The 21,334-nt window shown below is 39.4% G+C and overlaps 1 protein-coding gene across 1 annotated transcript in view; it reads left to right on the top strand.

Moving 5' to 3' along the window:
* LOC108575257 (catenin delta-2) overlaps window positions 1-21,054 on the top strand; it is a 60,636-nt gene extending 39,582 nt beyond the window's left edge. Inside the window, exons 2-14 of the mRNA XM_017938003.1 lie at window positions 9,073-9,151; window positions 10,759-10,800; window positions 10,893-11,022; window positions 12,446-12,731; window positions 12,863-12,988; window positions 13,214-13,273; window positions 13,578-14,200; window positions 14,979-15,348; window positions 17,332-17,645; window positions 17,757-18,060; window positions 18,169-18,307; window positions 18,547-18,670; window positions 20,797-21,054. Of these exons, the coding sequence (XP_017793492.1) occupies window positions 9,120-9,151; window positions 10,759-10,800; window positions 10,893-11,022; window positions 12,446-12,731; window positions 12,863-12,988; window positions 13,214-13,273; window positions 13,578-14,200; window positions 14,979-15,348; window positions 17,332-17,645; window positions 17,757-18,060; window positions 18,169-18,307; window positions 18,547-18,670; window positions 20,797-21,054 (2,808 nt within the window). The 5' untranslated portion in view covers window positions 9,073-9,119. The remainder of the gene's footprint in view (window positions 1-9,072; window positions 9,152-10,758; window positions 10,801-10,892; window positions 11,023-12,445; window positions 12,732-12,862; window positions 12,989-13,213; window positions 13,274-13,577; window positions 14,201-14,978; window positions 15,349-17,331; window positions 17,646-17,756; window positions 18,061-18,168; window positions 18,308-18,546; window positions 18,671-20,796) is intronic.
* The last annotated feature ends 280 nt before the right edge of the window (window positions 21,055-21,334 follow it).

The raw sequence follows: 21,334 nt of genomic DNA, 5'->3' as shown, positions 1-21,334 counted from the left end.
TTTTGATACGCGAGGAAGGCACGTCGCTATGCAATCAATCAAACAAAACATCAGCAAGACGCAGAGAAAAAAAGAAACGTATCTGCGTCACCCATACTAAACAGATGGTTACTATGTTATTTCTATATATATATATATATATTTATATTAATCTGTCTCAGTATGTTGATTATTTTTGCCGTTACTATTACACAGACACATACTCATTTCTCTTTATAATCCAACAATCACAAATACTACACTGCTTTTATCAGCTTGTGATTTACACCACGAGTGTGACTATAAAAAGTGTTATTAGATCTATGCAAAAGTTCGCATCGTATCTTTTTCGAAGAATATGCATTTATTTTTTTATTATATTTACAATTATTTGGCACGAGACTACTAATAATATAATATGAATACCAGCTGTGAAAATTTAACTATGGAAGAAGCATAGAGTGCCTTTCAGTGCCACCGATTTGCAAGCGATAAAAACTTTTGTACAGACCTAATATAATAGGGCAAAAGGTTAAAATGACATTTCTGGACATTTCAATGAATTTTCAACTAATTCTTCAATATCAGGAATAAAGAAAGGAATATTAGACGAAGTAACATGTTTCAAGTACTGCAGTTTTTACCATCGAAAAGATTTCATAGAAACGCTACCACTTCCACGCTTCCATTCCGGATTTATTCGACACTTCGTGTAAAAAGATTCGACGCGATTTCGCTCGACGTTGATCTATGATCGTTCGTGCGAAAGTTCGGCTGCTTTGTGATCGAGCTTCAGCGCCTGTGGTGTCGCAGAATTTCGGAGAAGTTTGATTGCACCCGTGACGTGGCAGCTTCGTCAACTTCTCGACAGCCATTTTCCAAATTTCGACGCTTCAGTTGCGCTTTAAACTCGCGAATTTCTTTTATACACCTATCATAAATTTCAGAAATTTTCATCAGCACGTTGACTGCCACGGTGGTCATACGTGACCGCAGATTGTTTCTCCCGTAGCGCTACGGTGGTCATCGGAGTGTTTCAAATGTTTATAATTGTAAAAGTTGAATGAACATTGAAAGTTAATGAATTTTGAACATCGTCGCTGATTAGAGAATACTTTGAAATAAAGTGTGCACTATTCAACAATTAAAAATTTTTATTAGAAGATCAAAAATGAGAGTTTAATTTTTATCAAATCTTCTATCTACCGGTGTATTGTATTAAAGCATTTCAAACATAGATGCGGCTGATCGATACAATTTGGGCAGTATGTGGTAACCTTTTCGGTCCGATTTTTAGCAATCTTTGTTCCAAAACTTGCAAAAATTTTTTTTTCCTCTTTGTCAAAATAAACGAAGATCTGTTTACTACGTTGCTACGGTACTGTCTGAGGTATATACCACATCTCACAAGCGTCGTAAATAGCCATAACGTAAATAAATATTCCAAAATAGTTAACAAGTGTCATCGAGTGCACCGAGGCGCCCACGGTGGTCACCCGTGACCACCAGAAAGATAAACGCCCCATGGGTAAGAATGTTGTCTTATATATCCATGTTTATTATTATTTCGCCATTGTATGCTTAGAATAATGAAAATACTTTCGTGGCATTCTGAGCAAAACACGTGATTTCGGCGTGGCAGTCCGAGTATACTCGTCATGAAGAAGTGGCTATATTTGTGTTATGACGAGTATACTCGTCATGAAGAAGTGGCTATATTTGTGTTATGACGAGTATACTCGTCATGAAGAAGTGGCTATATTTGTGTTATGACGAGTATACTCGTCATGAAGAAGTGGCTATATTTGTGTTATGACGAGTATACTCGTCATGAAGAAGTGGCTATATTTTGTGTTATGACGAGTATACTCGTCATGAAGAAGTGGCTATATTTGTGTTATGACGAGTATACTCGTCATGAGGAAATGGCTATATTTTGTGTTATGACGAGTATAGTCGTCATGAAGAAGTGGCTATATTTGTGTTATGACGAGTATACTCGTCATGAGGAAATGGCTATATTTTGTGTTATGACGAGTATAGTCGTCATGAAGAAGTGGCTATATTTGTGTTATGACGAGTATACTCGTCATGAGGAAATGGCTATATTTTGTGTTATGACGAGTATAGTCGTCATGAAGAAGTGGCTATATTTGTGTTATGACGAGTATACTCGTCATGAAGAAGTGGCTATATTTGTGTTATGACGAGTATACTCGTCATGAAGAAGTGGCTATATTTGTGTTATGACGAGTATACTCGTCATGAGGAAATGGCTATATTTTGTGTTATGACGAGTATACTCGTCATGAAGAAATGATTATATTTTGTGTTATCACGAGTATACTCGTCATGAAGAAGTGGCTATATTTTGTGTTATGACGAGTATACTCGTCATGAAGAAATGATTATATTTGTGTTATGACGAGTATACTCGTCATGAGGAAATGGCTATATTTTGTGTTATGACGAGTATAGTCGTCATGAAGAAATGGCTATATTTGTGTTATGACGAGTATACTCGTCATGAGGAAATGGCTATATTTTGTGTTATGACGAGTATAGTCGTCATGAAGAAGTGGCTATATTTGTGTTATGACGAGTATACTCGTCATGCGTAAAAAGTAGTTACAGTTTGTTGTTTAAATTGCAATTTTAGTGAAAACTAAAACATATTAAACTACTGCTACTGCTACTCTGCTTTTTACTTTTTTTTTGTTTTTTATTTTTGTTTTATTTTCAAACGAATCTCTTTTTCACACATTCATCATCTCAGGACGGTTACCAAAAAGCCCTGTCAGTAATAAAATTAAAAAATAGAACAGTCATTTCATTACAACTTAATTCTGTGTTATGACAGCCACGCATACTCTGTGTTTGACGAGTATACTCGTCATCGCTTACTTTTGGCGACACAAAGAGGTCGCAACAGCTGACTGGTTAAAAGGTTCATATGTCTTCATTATATTGCAATATTTCCACCTATAATCATCAGCAATGAATGTCGTTGAGGTGTAGAAGATCTAGGATGTAGTATATGATGATAAATTTACCAACAAATTAATGAAAATTATTAAATATTGCATTCGTCTATGTGCCCACCTGAAATATTGAAATGTTATTTTCATTGGTATTTATAAACATTATGTAGGTCGCCTGGGATAAGACCGCAAGCCAAAACTATATCAGAGAGTTTTATTTAAAGTATATTTCCTGCATAGTGTCCAAATACTTATGCACGGTAGCGCACATAATAGTATATGGATAGAGTGTGTTAACAAATTGTGGCACAATGACCGAGTGGAATTTGCAAAGAGTTATCTATTTCTTCGGAGAAGAAAGTCATGGAAATGTACGAAAGAATTTCATATACTTTGGAAGGAAGTGTTCTTCAATTTCTTATTTCTATTATTTTGCTTTTAACATTGTTAACTTCAACACTTTACCGACCGGTAGCCTATCAGTCGGCTTTTTGCCGTCAACGCTTACCGACCGGTAGCCTTTGAACCGGTCAAAGTTTGATTTAACATTTCTGTAGGTATGAGAAAAAGAGCATATATTCCCGTGCGATAGCCTAGAGTCTAAATAGAGCCGGTGCCAGTGATGTATCTGTGACCGAGTGAGCGGAAGGAAGTGCGTAGGATGTTCAACCGCTACCGGTCGGTAAAGTGTTAACAGTTCTCGAAAATCTCTCGAAATAAAATTCTTTTCTTTTAATCCCAACATCCAACATTTATAAACCTAAATTTCCAAAATTTATTTAATAATTCAATTTTAAACTTCAAATCAGTATGTACTGTTTAATATCTCAAATTTCTGACCGCCAGTCAGTGATACACACCGGTCGAATTTGTCTTAATGTCTCTTACAATATGAAGGAAAAGAAATGACACGTTGACCTAAGTTTCACTATGAAAAAGAAGTAACTCCCATCGTTCTATGTTATACACTCAACGCAGATAAATTTTGGTCAGTAACATTGTTCCCCCAAATTGTCCTAAACGGTTGAAAAATCGAGCAAACACCCTATGTACGTGTAAATAACCAAGAGGGTGGGAGTAAGAAAAGGACAATGGCTGGTGGAGGAAAGAAAAAATAAAAAGGCTCATTAGTAGGATGCAATTTCGGTGAAATGGTCGCGTTTGTCCGTGGTTCTCCGAAGCTTGCGCTTGGAAATCGTACACTTCGTTAGTCGCGCGGCAATTAGCCGGTTCGCGTCTTAATTACTCGGCTACCCCCTTCTCAGACTACTCGAAGGACGGTCGAAGATCCTTCCTTGTGGGAAATGCATCTTGCGCGGAAAGTGCTCATGGAGAAGATCGATTTTCCGCGTCCAACAGACGAGAGATGGGCGGTGATACACTGGGTTAAGATGCACGCGGAGTTTAGAGTAAAGAACTCTAAAGAGCGTGCCTGCTTCTTTATTCCCTCCCTCTTTCTCTCTAGTGTTTACCAGAAGAGATCTGTGTTTAGCCTCATGGGAGGGAAAAAATGTGGATTTTGGATGGGAGAGGCTCTCTTTTCGGCGGAGAGAAAGTTAAGCTGAGCGCTGCAGGGAGAATGTACAGTTGATGGAACAAATATGTATAGCGAGGTAGTAAAATCGGACAGGAGTCAAAGTAAATGTATTTCGAGTGTTCTGACAGGGGAATTGACAGAAATATGAAAAGATAAGAACCGAAAATTCCGATTAAAAAAAATTTTTTTTTCGCTACTTTTTGGTTCTTCAGTGTGAAAACACCCTTGAACCCTTTCATTGCTATTGGCGTTTGCACATTTCCACTTTAATTTAACCCTCGTGCACTGTTCCGGTCAATTTGACCCAAAATCGATCTTTGGCATTAACTACCTGTGAGTACAAAAACACAGCAAGCAAAGCCATTATATAAAAGAATTATTTCTAATAAATCATCTAATATGCATGGATTTACTTCGAGATTACGAGTACCAGCGTAACAATTATTTAAACAGTGCACGAGGGTTAGTAAACCGAAAATTTCACCGTCTGCTACACACACGTCACGTATTAAAATTTCCCGCAGCGAGAGGGTTAAAGGTTAATGTATGTTTTCCTATTGTTCGTGTCCTCTTTTCGATAGCTGCTTTGCATTTCTTGTTTGGAGTTCTTTAACTTTCTTCACATTTTTCTCTCTGTTCTTCTCGATATCGAATTAGAACTATCAATTTCCCGAGGAAGATTCACGATTTAACTTCAGTCTCATTAATCGAGTCTAACGTGTAGCATGAAATTTTCGAAACCGTGAGTTTTGCATTATTTTATTCGACTGGCTGCATCTTGCGAAGGCAAATTCCACGATAGATCCAACGTAATGGCTACTTTCGGCAACTGTGCCATTAACCTTCTCGACAATTAACGAAGAACCACTCTTAATAACCAGTTACCAACGAAATTCACCGTATCAGCGTATAGTTTGGCCCACTTTTCCTCGTCTCGAAACTATTCCTCCGACAATCTACTTCGTTTCTCGAACGAACAGCTGCTCCTCAAACATCCAACAGTTTCCAGAAGAGGAAGAAAAAGGAGGAAGAAGGACTTGGCCAATTCTTCTGGAATTATTAAGGTATTACGAAGCAAGGAAAGGGAGGGAGGGCGCGTGGTCGAATTCAAGGGAAAAAGATAAAAAGATCGCGACAAGGGGGCAAATACAGGCTTTCACGGATCAGATGGGAAAAGGGAGCCGATGAAGCGAGAGAATTTGTTCAAGTTTCTATTCTCTTATTGCGCCTTCGACCTGGATTCGATGTCAGTGCTACAATTGCTGCTGCTAATCGATGTTAACGTGATTATTGCGGGAAAAAGAAGAGCATGCAGTCGACATTCGTCGTGGCAAGTGGTTCTTTAACACTTGAAACAGTATGATTCAAAAATGGTGGATCACTGTGCATTGAAAAGTTGTTTCTTTTATTTTTGTCTATACTACACACTCTTATATCTTGTACTTTATCCATCTTTTTGTACAACTGCGTTACCGACGTAAAGATTTCATCACGTATAATATTAATGTATTGTATATGTAGTGGAAATTTATTTCCGCCAAACAAACAAACGAAATTAAATCAAATTAAATTTTAGTTGCGTCGGGTAATTAGATTAGAAATCCTGATTATCGGCGATTTCAAATTACCTCACATTAATTGGTTTTTTGCCAATTTCTTTTGTTTTGCCTCCAACTTTACTTGTGAACAACTCGACTTACTTTATGTCCGCTAATATTTCAGACCAGTATTATAACTACCACAATTTACTATAACATAATTCTGTTATTAATTTCCATGGCAGTATGTTAGATCTTATATTTTGTAAACACATTCTTGTTTCTTGTACTTTAATTATCTTCTTTTTGTATAATTGTGTTACCGTCGTCGTAAGGATACTCATCACATACACTACCGGCCAAAAGTTTCGAATCACCTGCTAATTTACGGTAAAATTGAATCCGCTGCTAATTTTTTATAGATTTGAAATTAATGTTGCGGAGATCGATAGTATTTTACCTTATTTCGGTTGATTTAAGCGAGGAACAATTGGTTAAAATATTCTTAAAATTGCTAACTTTATTCTGGAAATTTTTCTATAACTTGTAATGCACAGTGATTCCAGACATTTGGCCGGTAGTGTATAGCATTAATATATTGTATTTCTAATGGAAATTTATTTCCGTTAGTCAATTTAAATAAAAAATATTATATTTGCAACTGGCTCTATCGAGCTAACCAGCAAATTTGATACAAAATTTTTCACTACCGTCCATAAGTATTTGGCCACTTCCATTGTACAAAGTATGATTCATATATTATTGTCAAATGTAACTTTTGTCGTTGTTTTTGGTTCACATACTCTAATACGAATTGCGAGACAATAATGAACTGAAAATAATGCAATGGCCACCACAGTCACCCGATTTAAATCCAATCGAGAAACTGTGGGACGAAATGGACCGAAAAGTGAAAGAAAAATGCCCAACATCTGAAAAACAGTTGTGGAAGTATCTACAAATCGCCTGGAAAGAGATTTTGCGAACCAGGCGACTCGATACGTCGAGATTCTACGCGATTAACAAACAGGCCATTCGAGATGGTGAATTGACAATCGTAAAAATGATGATCAAAAGGAAACGCAAAGCTGTAAAGCTCTGTATGGGAATATTATCATTCTTAACCCTTTGCACCACGTCACCAGATACTTACATATAAAAACAAAGAAATAAAAACTACATGTCTAAATAACCACGAGCTACTTCTCTTCGTACACCTAAGACGATTTAGCCGAGAGCAAATCTAAGGAAGTAATTAAGGGTGCAAAGGTTCAATCATCCGGGAAGGCTCTCCCTGTACTCAGATCTATTATAGTTGGGGCCACGGTATAGCGAGGTCGTAAAATCGGTTAGGCGTCAAAGTAAACATGTTTTAGCTGCCGGGACCCCGAAATTGACAGAAATACGAGCAGATAAGTACTTGAAACCATTGTCAGGACCGTACGAAGAATTTTTGTATCCAGCGTCAATGTATCTTGTATGATATATCAAAGAAAAAATTCTTAATCACATTACAATTTTTCTTTCTTGTTTTCTAATTTATTGAGTTCGTCTTCCTTTTCATTGTTGATATTCTTCTTCGATTTTGATCACCCTATTCACAGTTTTTTTCCAATTATGCGGTTTAATACTGTCCATTTCTCTTTTTATTAATTCAACAACTTGTTGATGAAATTTCGGGCATCTATTTTTTCTTCTTATATTCAATTTTAATTGAGCCCAAATCATTTCTATTGGATTAAATATGCAGAAATATGGTGGCAATCTCAGGACAGTATGGCCGTTCTTCTCTGCTATTTCATCAATAACATATCTTTTTTTAAATTTTCCAATTTTTAAAATTTCTTTCTAAATTTCTTAAAAGATAGTGATTAATATTAAATATTTTCCATTTGTAAATGAAATATCATTTTCCATTTGAAATACCAAATCATATGCTACCATTCATTTATTGTTAGAATCCTCAAGCAGACTGCAACGCACGGCCCTGAGTGCCGCAGCATCAATAGGTGCCGCTTCTTAAGAGCTTAATTTACGACCTCGCCATATCTTGGCCCCGACTATACATTGAAAAAATTGGTTGCTAGATTATCTCGTTATTATCCAGCGTGAGGGATATATAGATGAATAACATATTTGATCGTTTTCGTCTATTTACAGGTAATATTTTGAATTTGCAATACATTATAACATTTCTGTACCTCGCAAATATAAAGTAGCTGTCCTTCTACTTAGAAATATTTACATTGCAGCAAAGATATAAATATTTGAAACCAATTCCTCCAAGTGGCCAAATACTTACGGACGGTAGTGTATATTATACAGTACAAAGTATCCCATGCAAGGTGTCGCAACGGAATTTCAGGGCTTCTTTTGAAATTTACAAAAAATTGTTTTAGACAAAAGTTGAACTACATTTAAATATACGTAACTTTGATAAACCATAGTTTCTTTATCTACATTTTCCTTCGGAGATACGAATGTTACGTTTCGTTTCTATAAACTCTCTCGCGATTATTCTGAGCACGTGAGAACACGACCAATTTGAAAGAAAAAGAAATACCTTGCCCTCGATGAAAGCCTCTAAATAGGGTGCAGGCCGATTATACCATAGCAAATGGAGGACAATAAGTGGAAACGAAGTTCGTTAGCCGTCGACACCCGGTCGAACAAGCCACGATCCTTTTAGGAGGCTGGAAATTCCGGGATCGTAGTTGCGTTAGGCGAATTCGTTAGCCAAACTCTTCCCACTGCATCCCTAGTGCACGCGTGTACGTGTCAGGCGGCGAATTAAACTCTTCTGTTCCTTTTCTGTTTTGATCCTGCGATTAAGTGGCTAGACAAGAGCTGCGAACTTATTTCGAAAAGAAGGAGCAAAATGAGACGTTGCGACCACTGTTACGGTATCCAAATGGAATTTCAATTGTGAATTCGTTTGAAAGTGAATTTTTTCAAACATAAAAAGAAAAGAAAGAAAAAAAAAATTGTAGAAGATTTTCAGTATTTGTAATCTTTTCTCGATTTTGTGTGATTCCAGGGGACGTCATCGACTGCTGAACGGCAAGAGACGAAAAATCAGCTGGTATGTCAAATAATCAGCTGGTTGACTCCTGTCTGTAAGTGTCTTTCTCTCCTCGAGCTCTCAGTCGAGAGGCTCGTAACCAATTAATACCATACATTCTCTTCTATCTCTATACTACATCCTATCTACATCTGTCTCTCTTCTACTTGTGAAAATTAAAAGAAAAGATTGTTCGTCTGCTTTTCTTCTCCGTTTACTACCAACCACTGTTCGAGCGTTAACGAAACTCGTAACTCGGCTAATTGGCAAAACTCGTAGCTCTATTACACTTTGTAGTAACAGCTTTTGGAGATAAAAGAAAGAAAGGGGCAACAACGTCTGTAATATTATTGCATTCCCATTCTGTCGTTCTTCTCCACTTGGCTCTTTCGGTTACGTTTCTTTGTCGATCTCTCTTGTTGCCGATGTAAAAACAGATGAAAAAGACAGTTACAACATCTATAGTCCGTTTCGAGATGTTGCACCCTACACTAGGAAGCACGTACACTAGTCCTATCCGACGCGCGGATTAATCCAAGCGAAATTATTAATGTCAGGCTGGTGAATCGTCGGATCGAGCAGAGACAGGAGCACAGCATTACGCACACTGAGATCACGCAGAGGTGACTAACATGACATAATCGACTGGGTTAGTCATTCTGAGCAATTAACGCGTCCCTTTGTTACACGATCATCTGTAAAATGATAAGCCCCTCTCTGTTTTTAATCGTTCTTTCATTCGAGCCAATTTCACTTTTTAATCGTTATTTAACCCTTTCTGGACGACGGATTACCTGTGAATATGTAATTTGGACAGTATCTCTGTTTTTTCTTTCACGCTAAAACATTTCGAAATTTGGTTTTCTAATGAGAGAAACGGAATCACCAATATGTAACGTCTGTAAGCAAATTATATCGACCAGTCACCTACTATTCGAATGCAGAAGATACCGCACCCAAAGACAAAAATATGACGTCACAGAAACACGTAGAAAATACCTTAAACTACCTAAAGGACATCAGCATCTACTATAATATATAATCGGATAGAAACGAGGACAACAAGACCTAGTCGTCGCTAATGACCTGAAGATCGATGCGACGTAAAACTCAAAAAAAAAAAAAAATTTGGTTTTCCTTAAATATAGACATATGAGTTTATGGCAAAGTCAACTTAAAAATATGGGAGTTATTGGTTGCATTCATAGTGTTTTATGAAGGCACACGTGAGTCCATTGTCCTGAAAGGATTAATTCGTGTAAATTTTATTTTGAAACACATCATTTGTCGGGAATCGTTTTTGATACCGAATAGCGAAGAAATATTACGCTCCTCGTGCATACTGATGGTTAATTTGCGTAAAAAGATGCGATTATCAGAATGATTAATACCAGCAGCACTAACACGTGTGTGTTCGTTCAGCATGGCTGCAAGAAAAGTGGTGTGTGACGAGGACACCAGGCGAGTAGTTTAGCGCAATTAGAAGTGTTTTTACATGATGCTTTGCTTTGTTTTTCATTTTCATTGGTATGTGTGTGTGTGATCTGTTTTATTATTTCTTTTGTCTATATTAATATTAGTTAGATCGTACGATCTATCGATGTGCGCTGGAGGATCATACGGATCGAGACGGTGATTGGATTTGATATTTGATTTTTGCAGACGCGTTCTCCAGGAGAAGGGCCCCGACATGCCGCAATACACGTAAGATATCGAATAAATTGATGATTGTTTTAGAGTTGTGCACAGTGGAATGGACGTGTTTCTAATTGATCGTTATTGTGGACGTTTTGCAGCGGACAGAGTGATGCAGATTACCACGGAAGTAACGGCCAGGCGGACACCCATTCGTTGCATTCGTCTCATTTGTCTGTCCAGGAGGATCCATTACTCATCCGGAGCCATAAGCAGCAAACTACCCAACAAGTGAGATCCGTTTTCGCGTTTTATCACCGGTCTAATTCGTTAACCAACGATTTCCCTTCTAATCTAGATGACTACACTCTTCGAAAGTGCACCCCCTGCACTTTTTACGAATTCTCGTTCGTAGTGCTATTAGTGTTCTTAGTAATTTTAGCGCTTTAAACATAGTTTAAGCTTAGAATTTTCGAAATTCTCAGAACTTTTGCAGATCTGAGAATTCTTGGATCTTTTAAAACGTAAGGAGCTCTTGAAATTTGCAGCATTCTCACAATCTTAGAATTCTCAGCGCTCGAAATTTCAGAACTTTGGAATTTCAGAATTCTCAACGGTATTAAAATTGCAGAATCCTCAGCGCTCCTAAATCTCAGTGCTCTCAGATCTCAGAGCTCTGGGATTTCACGGCTCTCGGAGGTTTCAAATCTCAGAATTCTCAACTCTCAAAATTTTATAATCCTCAGCTCAAATACCAGCGCTCTTAAATCTCAGCGCTTTGGGATTTCACAGCACTCGGAGGTTTAGAATCTCAGAATTCTCAATTCTCAACACCTTATAATCCTCAGCTCAAATATAGCGCTTTTAAATCTCAGTGCTCTCAAATCTCAGCGCTCTGGGGTTTCACAGCTCTCGGAGGTTTCAAATCTCAGAATTCTCATCTCTCAACACCTTATAATCCTCAGCTCAAATATAGCGCTTTTAAATCTCAGTGCTCTCAAATCTCAGCGCTCTGGGATTTCACAGCACTCGGAGGTTTCAAATCTCAGAATTTTCATCTCTCCAAATTTTATAATCCTCAGCTCAAATTTAAGCGCTTGAAAACCTCAGCGCTCTGGGATTTCACATCTCTCAGAGGTTTAGAATCTCAGAATTCTCAACTCTCAACACCTTATAATCCTCAGCTCAAATATCAGCGCTTTTAAATTTCAGCGCTCTCAAATCTCAGAGCTGTGGAATTTGCACTCGGAGGTTTCAAATCTCAGAATTTTCATCTCTCCAAATTTTATAATCCTCAGCTCAAATATAGCGCTTTTAAATCTCAGCGGTCTGGGATTTCACATCTCTCAGAGGTTTAGAATCTCAGAATTCTCAACTCTCAACACCTTATAATCCTCAGCTCAAATATCAGCGCTTTTAAATTTCAGCGCTCTCAAATCTCAGAGCTGTGGAATTTCACAGCACTCGGAGATTTAGAATCTCAGAATTCTCAACTCTCAACACCTTATAATCCTCAGCTGAAATTTAAGCGCTTTTATACCTCAGTGCTCGGAGGTTTAGAATCTCAGAATTCTCAACTCTGCAAATTTTATAATCCTCAACTGAAATTTAAGCGCTTTTAAACCTCAGTGCTCTGGGATTTTAGAACTCTCAGAGCTCTCAAATCTCAAAATCCCAGCACTGTCAGAAAGCGGTGAATTCGAATTCCTCATAGGTGACGAACGTGTCGAAGGTGGTGCGCGAGGTGTCACACATGGAGCCGGATCCAGGCGCGGTCAGCTACATGTCGGTGCCGCTGATGTCCCAGGACTACCAGCATGTGGACCCACGTTATCCAACGGACTCGTACATGGTCGGTTTCGATCATTACGAGCCCTACCTCGGCTATCCACCACAGCCAGGCTATCCAGGTCCTCCACATGGCATTTACATGCCACGCTCGCATTCCCCTCACAGTCCTCATAGTCCTTCGGAGCATAGTCGTGCCTCGCCTCCGCACGGTAAATAATTACCATTTTTATTCACCATATATCGTTTCAATTGAATATTGCGTAAGAAGAAAAACAAAGAAAAGAGGAATATAATCGAGACGATAAATCAAGATATTTTCCTTGTTCTGTTCACCTTGAAGAATACCTGCGCAAGGCGGCGCCATACGTCGAAGGAGGATACAACGACATCGATCCAGGTCTGAATCCAGCGTTGCAGGATCACTATCGTATCACACCTAGTCCAGGCGGTCCAGGAGATCAATATGGTACGTCAGTTATCGGACCAGCAACGCAGACAGTGTCCCTTTTTTTTCCCCTCTTTCACACCAGTTGCAACGATTTTTCGAGCGCGACAGCGGTGACCCAGACAGCTCCATAACGAGATATTCAGCTATCATGTTGCCGCGGCTATTTGTCTGGCCGTGCACAGCATAATTCACTTTAATTATCTCCATGCCTGACATTCGTTGTTATTTTGTGTTTCCCTCTAGATCAAATCAGCAACTCTTGGAATATGGATGACTCTGGCGAACCCTCTCAGCATCCTCATGGTAGGGTCACATCAATAATTTATTTAACACTCTCTCTCTCTCTTTTTCTATCCTTCATCTTTCACTCTCTATCTTTTGCATTCTTCATTTCTCTAACTGTTTATCGTTTGACGAGACACTCTCTAATCCATATTCCACTATTTTTTCTTTTTTTTTTTCTTTCATATCACTGCTAATCTACTCTATCCAGATAATGCGAGTGAATTATGCCTTTCGCGTGTCTGTATGACGTCAGAGGAAACCTGGAAACACTCTGCTAGTAGAGTTCATAATCCAACCATGTTTGGATCGGTCTTTCTTTCAGACGAGAATAAAGTTGCCTATGGTTATGTGTCTACGTCTCCCTATGGACCCGTAGGATACGGCCCTGCCGTTGGTGTTGGTCCAGTTACAGTTCCAAGCGATGTACCAGGCTACGATGAGGGTCATCCTGTGCCACTTACATCTGGAGTACCTCCAGGAATGTTCGAGGACGAGGTCCATCTTCAGAGACTACAATCTCGACACCCTGTAGTCCCTGGTATGGCCAGTCCACTCGACGACGATCAGAAATCCATGAGATGGCGAGACCCTAATCTATCCGAGGTCATAGGCTTCCTGAGTAATCCGAATAATATAATAAAAGCGAACGCTGCCGCGTATCTTCAACATCTATGCTACATGGACGATCCAAACAAGCAAAAGACGCGAAATATGGGCGGTATACCACCGTTGGTGCAATTGTTGGATCACGACAACCCCGACGTGTATAGGAATGCTTGCGGCGCACTGAGGAATCTGTCTTACGGTAGACAGAACGACGAGAACAAGAGGGCTATCAAGAATGCTGGCGGAGTGCCTGCTCTGATCAATCTGCTGCGCAGGACGTCTGATGCTGATGTGAAGGAACTGGTCACGGGAGTTCTGTGGAACTTGTCCTCTTGTGAGGTAAGAAGTAGAACCGTGGAACGTTCGGTTTCATTGATTTATCAGGTTGTTGCATATGAAAAGGCTGATTTCACAAGCTCCTGATGTTTTCAGAAAATTGTTATCAAATGATAAAGCTTAAAGGTAACCAGAAACAGCAGGACTGGCGGTTCGTCGATTGTTTTATTGTTGGATCAAGATGAACTTTAAATGACCATGTTTTAACAGGAAAAAGGGTTGAAAAGTGTTTTCGAAGAAAAAATTTATTTTAAATAAAGGCATAAGTAACCTCGTTTTGCGATGGACAAAGTGGATCATACTTCGATTGATGAATATTATGTTTACTAAAACTACAAATGTTGAAAGTCTCATTCACCTGTTAGCTGGGAAAGACCGATCAGTATTCACTCGATCGATCAGTATTTAAAGTAGAACGTTTCATTTATTGAAGGAATCCTCATTTTTAATTGTCTCATTTGAAATACACAAGACTTGCATTTGTAGGTATCAAAATAAAGTTTTTAATTATACGTTGAAAAGTTTTCATTTCTGACTAGCTAACTTCGTCTGCAACAACCTAATTATACATGAAAGTTCTGTTCCACGTGATTCACATATCTTAATTTACTCTTCTCTCCTCTATTTATAATCTACCCGATAACATGATTCTTAGAACTAGTCACTCTGCCAAACTGTTTGGAACGTTATATCCTACTTATCTAACAAACCAAGTAAAAACTACTCAAACAGAGAATGTCTGCTAATTTCACAAGCGTCACTTTCACACCTTCCGCCGCAGGACCTGAAGAAGTCCATCATCGACGACGGTGTAACAATGGTGGTGAACAACATAATCATCCCGCACAGTGGTTGGGATCCAAGCTCTTCCAGTGGCGAAACCTGCTGGTCCACCGTCTTCAGAAACGCTTCTGGTGTTCTGAGAAACGTGTCCAGCGCAGGAGAGTACGCAAGGAAGAAGCTTCGTGAATGTGAAGTTTACGTAGTAAGATCGGCCATCGAGAAATCGAACATTGGTAACAAGATCGTGGAGAACTGCGTGTGTATCCTGCGGAACCTGAGCTACCGGTGTCAAGAGGTCGAGGATCCTAATTATGACAAGCATCCGATACAATCGACGGTGCAGAACAGGGTAGCAGCACCTGCCAAAGGTGAGAGCTCGCGGATGATGCTTGTTGCATTCCGGGAATGAGACCGAGTGTACCCTTGCCTGCGTGCCATGGTAAACACGCGGGTTGTTCCCTCAGTGGGCATGCGGTGACACGCATGCGGCCGGATTGTGTGTGTTGCGCTGATAAGCGGCTCTTTCCCCGGGTTCAAGATAAGATAAGGGAAGTTCGCACCTATTGCGAACTACGGAGGTCAGACAGGCCTTCTGAAACGAGCGGGTGTAATTTTAGAATTATCTGACGCTTTGGTGGCCGCACTTTTCATGAAAATTCGCAAAATTTTCTTGATCATTTGAAATTCAGACAAGAGAAGCTATTGGATTTATGATATCTAAGCGACACTCACGGCTTAACCGTTTACTGATAGCTTTGCAAATAAAATTGCTCTCTGTGTAAAGACTGTGTAGGGTTAGGCGACAAGTGCTGAAACATTGCTTTAGCTTAGAGAACTTGGAAATGGGATACTAAAGCATAGACCTGAATAAATCAGCCTAAGCGGTCGTCAAAGTGTTAAAACCACCTCATAGTTCATACCATATCCAGCTAAATTGTAGAATCAATAGTCGTAGCTTATAGTCTTAATACAGTTCAAGTTAAAAGAAAGAAAGAAAAAAAAAAATTGTATAAAGAAAATATACATCCGCTTGGCAAGACAGTATTGTACAGTAACTCAATCGCATATCGACGATGTATTGCAGGTCTCAGACTTCATGAAGTGTGAGACGTGCAAGGTAGCCATTAGGATCCGTAGTTGGCACCGTATATACTCTCTCGAGTGAACCAAAAAAAGAAATGATATTCCACACCTGTGTACACTAAACGTTCGTTGTGATGCTTATATACGTCTCTGTTTGGAAGTTTCTTCTGTTGGTATTATTACCGCTTACACGTTCGATGGAAAAATTGGATGTGATCGGTATTATTATATAGCGATAGCACAAACTATAAATTGCCCAGTATCTATATCTCTCTTTGCAACTATACTCTAATTTATGTTCCCTTCGGTATTATGATTTTCCACTTGTTTCATTCTTAAATCCTTGTATCATAAGTTCTTCTTCCTGTACAAGGTCACAATACTTATAAACTTAGATGAAAAAGAAAAAGAAAAAAAAAAAGAAAAATCCTTTCTAGTTTAGCATGGATTAAAATGTGTTTCAATCTTTTTAGCATACAGTTTATGCCAAGGTAAGATTATTCTTGTAATTCCAACGCTAAAATTTAGTTCTTCCTATACAATTTTTTTTTCATTCATTTTTCTTTATCTTGAGAAAAGTTTCATTAGTCTGTGCATGCACTACGCTTCTCTCGACTTTTCTGGTTGTTCAGGCTGATTATTATCGCGTATCCACTTAGATATCCCAGAGGCAGGCGTATCGTTTGGCAAACAGATCACGTGATCGACGTTGCAATCATTGTGCAAATATTGATTCCGTCGACCACGCTGTATTCGTTACTTGAATAAAAAAAGGAGCAAGATAATACTGTTACACGCAGTTTGTATGGAATCCGTGCAAATGAACGGAGATCACTAAAGACACTATAGAGACTAAACACATAGAACAGTAGAGTGCCCTTGCTTTCCTCCAAAGCGTTACAATTGATTTCATTAGCAGCCCTTGTACACCAAGCCTTAATAGTGCATCTTGCCTGTTCCCATGATTGGCTCACTGTAAGTGCTCTGTGTTTGAAGCATTGGTGTGGCTGTATAATTAGAAGTAGCATACACAAACCAACATAATTCCCTTTCAGTCCTTCAACATTTAAAAAATCTCCTCTTAAACCTTTAGTTTGAACTGCATGCTCAGCTACTGTTGCCCAAATTAAACACAATTCTAAAACTCCAAAGCTGGAAGTTCATTCAATGATATTAGGCCATACATCTTTTATGCAACATTCATTAGTGACCAATTAATCATTATTTAATTCTCCAATTAACCTCAGCTCCCCATTATTCTGCTCTAGGTGAAAACTTGGGATGTTTTGGAGGAAGCAAGAAGAAGAAGGATGGCCAGCCTGTGCAGAAGGAGACCACAGCATCACGTACCACCAGCCAAAGAACAGAACCAGTCAGAGGCATGGAGTTGCTTTGGCAACCAGAGGTGGTCCAATCCTATCTGAAGCTGTTGCAGACTTGTTCGAACCCTGAAACTCTGGAGGCTGCAGCTGGGGCACTTCAGAATCTTGCTGCTTGCTACTGGCAGCCTAGCATTGAGATTCGTGCTGCTGTGAGGAAGGAGAAGGGTCTTCCTATTTTGGTAGAGCTTCTGCGGATGGAGGTATGATTCTTGAGGAAGTTAGATTTAGAAAAGTCAATATATTCATTGCATGATAGAATTTTTGATAGAGTACAGCAGAGTGAAATTGAGGAATCTGCATTTTTCCCGCAGGTGGACCGTGTGGTCTGCGCCGTAGCCACAGCTCTCAGGAATCTAGCGATAGATCAGCGCAACAAAGAATTAATAGGAAAATATGCCATGCGTGATCTCATCCAGAAGTTGCCCTCTGGGAACAACCAGCACGATCAAGGGACCAGTGACGATACAATCGCAGCGGTCCTGGCCACTTTGAACGAAGTGATCAAGAAGAACGCAGAGTTCTCGCGATCACTGTTAGACGCTGGTGGTGTCGACAGACTGATGAACATCACCAGGCAACGCCAAAAATACACGCCTCGTGTTCTTAAATTTGCAGGCAAGAAACGTGCTCCTGAGATCTTTAACTATGTCTTCTTCTTCTTCTACAGCTTTTAAATAATTTCTTGCTAGAAGAATTTAAAGACGTGTTTATTGTGGTTTGTAGGACAAGTCTTGTTCACTATGTGGCAGCACCAAGAGCTGAGAGACGTCTATAAGAAACACGGCTGGAAAGAGCAGGATTTCGTGACGAAAACAGTAGCAGCGCGGAATTCAGGGCCTAATTCACCCAACAACGCGAACAGGTAAATACTGTTGAATAGTTCCATCATATTATTTTATTATTAATTTTCAAATTAATCGTTTCTTTTCCTTAAAACCAACTAATCTTTCATTTTCTTAATTTCTGTTCCCCTGGACTCTGCGTTTAACTTTTTAAGTATATGCTTTATCCATTCCTTTCTACTTAGTTAGATAATTTAATTTAAGCAGAGTCCGCATTTTGAACTTCCTATTGAACTTCTTGACACTACGTTAAATGTAGCTATGATTGTAGCACGCTGAACCGACCAATGGCCAGCCAAGGGAGCACCAGATACGAGGACAGAACGATTCAGAGAGCAAACATGAACTCGAATAACGTTGGTCGACCTACTATATATCAGCCTGTAAGTAACAACAACTAATGGTACCGATGACGAGAAAGTTATAGTCTTCATTAGGGCATAGATCAGACACAGTGTTCTTCAGTAAAAGTAATAGGGGTAGTTTCTGAAGAATGTGCATGGACAAGAGTCCTGTTCAGGGTATCTATAATCTTCCATGAAATTTCATTCCATTGTCAGATTTCTTTGATTCATAGAGTTACCATATAATTTAGTTGACAGATAACTTAGCAAAAGAAAAATATAAATAAAATTAGCAAAACGTCCAGATTGAAAGATGAGCTTTGAACATAGTTCTTAGTTTTCAGAGTCTTCCTCTTGCGAGCAAGAGAGCAATATCTTGCAATTACATTTTGTTTGTAGATATCTAATGTACATTGTACACAGATGCATTTTGTTGTTTCCTCTTTTATTTTTTGTTAACTGTTTTATATTATACATACATAGTATATACGTATATCTATGAGGACATTCTTAGGCGAATAACGATATCGTGTATCCACGGAGGACGTATTAATCGCAGAACGCTATTATTTATACGATATTTATCCGCTTACGCGGAGATCGATGTAGAAAAAAAATAATACGACATTGTAACGGGAGCGGAAAATTCATGAGAGAAAAAAGAAAGTGACAACGGCACACCTCACACAGTTGTGATACAGAGGGGAGAGCGACTAACCTAACCTACATTTATCATAGGTGTATAAACTAAGTCAATTAACGAGTACCAATTATAATCCACTGTGTTTCATGCTGTATGAAACCCGTATTATTCGATAGAATACGCAGTATTACCATAGAGAGATGGGTACGCATAAAACAGTCCACGGAATTATCGAATATCTAGCATTTTTACATAATAATCGACCGATACACTTACGTAACGCGCGTTATCGCCGCGTAACCGGGGAGGATTTGCGTCGTACGCGATAATGAATGCGCCTAAATACCGCTTTATCGTGAATTACGAGTGAAACGTCGATTGTCAAAATGCATTTTATCGAAATGCACGGTTCAACGACGCGAGTTGCTCCTCGAGCCGTTCGTTACATCCGGCAACCATTTTTGTTTCAGCGAATTTTCGTATACTTCAGACTTTTTATACTGAACCATGCATGAACTCTGATGATTTTATCTTAATGAAAATGTGTATCATTGTAGGGAACAAGTGTTTTCTTTTTAACATCGAACTGTTATTATTAATGTGTCGAAGCGATTGTATAAGGGAGTAGCCATTACAGGACCAAATACTTAACACTTTCCGCCAATTAGAGAGCATATTCAGCCGTAATTAAATGACGAGTATTAGTATTAACCTAAAAATTTATCAAACATCACAGATGATACTTTGAACAGAAAGAAGCGCACAAATTCTTTGTCTCTAAAAACGGCTGAAGTTCGCTGCTTAATTGACAGTGATTAATACGATTATCGTAGAGCGTAGCGTGACAGTGCATCCACCTGTTCCACGAAATTCCACCACGAGAAGTCAGTCTCTAAGGAAGATTTAATTTCTCGCTGTGAGAATGGAAAATAATCTATATATACACATTAGAGTGTTAGGTTTCGATTCAACGCACGACACTATTTTCCGGTTCGAACAAGCAGGGTAAAACGTTTAACCAGAAGCACAAAGAAAGCTCATATTCTTTTCTCGGAGGAACAAATCGACAAAACGAAGAGATCTTTTTAATACACGAACACACGTACACTTATTAAGCGGTTCTATCGTATGAGAGAAAACAAAAGAAACAAAAAAAAAAAAAAAAGGAAGTAAACGCTAAACGCACCTCGAAGCATGGTTTATAGTGACACGTTGACTATTGCACGAACTTATTTATAATCTATTTATATCCAAATTAATCGAGCATAAATAAAAGAGTATCTGACAGTATCCACTGTTTCCGTTCTTCTCGTTGTACGATTATTTTGGGAACGTTCGAATTAATTTTCACCCAATTTTCCTTCAACTCACAAGATATTTAAAACGACAATGAGAAAAAGTAATAGTAAAAAAAAAAGCACAGAAAAAAACACCAAACCCCATGAGCCGACGCGCCGGCCTGCCCCCTCCGCGCCAGTGCCCCAAAAAGAAAACTAACCGTTGGCTTGTGTGTGTGTTGCAGCAACCGAAACCCGGTGAGCCGCTCTACGCGCAAGTTAACTTGGAGAAGAAAAAGAAGCGGCAGTATGAGCTGGGGGTGGGCCAGGCGCAGGGTCAGGGCCCGGTCGTCGGCTCGGGAGTGGGCGTCCCTGGTGGCGCCTTACCAGGTGGCCAATGGGTAGCAGATGGCGTTGGTGTGCCCGACGGTTCAGCCGCCACCGCAACGGTGAACGTTCCACCGAATTCTACCGCCGCCTCTGCTGGCGATTCCTGGGTATAACAGGGTCCAACCATGGTCCAGGAGGCTGGTGTCCTTCTTCAGAGGCTGCTGCAAGTGTGAAGTCGCCGGCTGACGTCATCTTGGATGCAGGAGGACTCGAGGAAGCGTTTTCAGAGGAGAAGAGAACCGTAGACGTTGTATCTTGCCGATTTTGCTGGCGTTTCATTTGGGAAGAAGACTGGCTAGGGCATTGTGGATTAGATGAACGAAGGAATTTTTGTTCTTGTTGGAGGATATTCCAGAGGGAAACACGGAAGACTGAGGACAAGAAGGGTATAGA

The sequence above is a fragment of the Habropoda laboriosa genome, unplaced genomic scaffold, assembly GCF_001263275.1.
Source record: "Habropoda laboriosa isolate 0110345459 unplaced genomic scaffold, ASM126327v1 scaffold207, whole genome shotgun sequence".
NCBI lineage: Eukaryota > Metazoa > Arthropoda > Insecta > Hymenoptera > Apidae > Habropoda > Habropoda laboriosa.
This window is presented reverse-complemented; position numbering and strand designations above follow the sequence as displayed.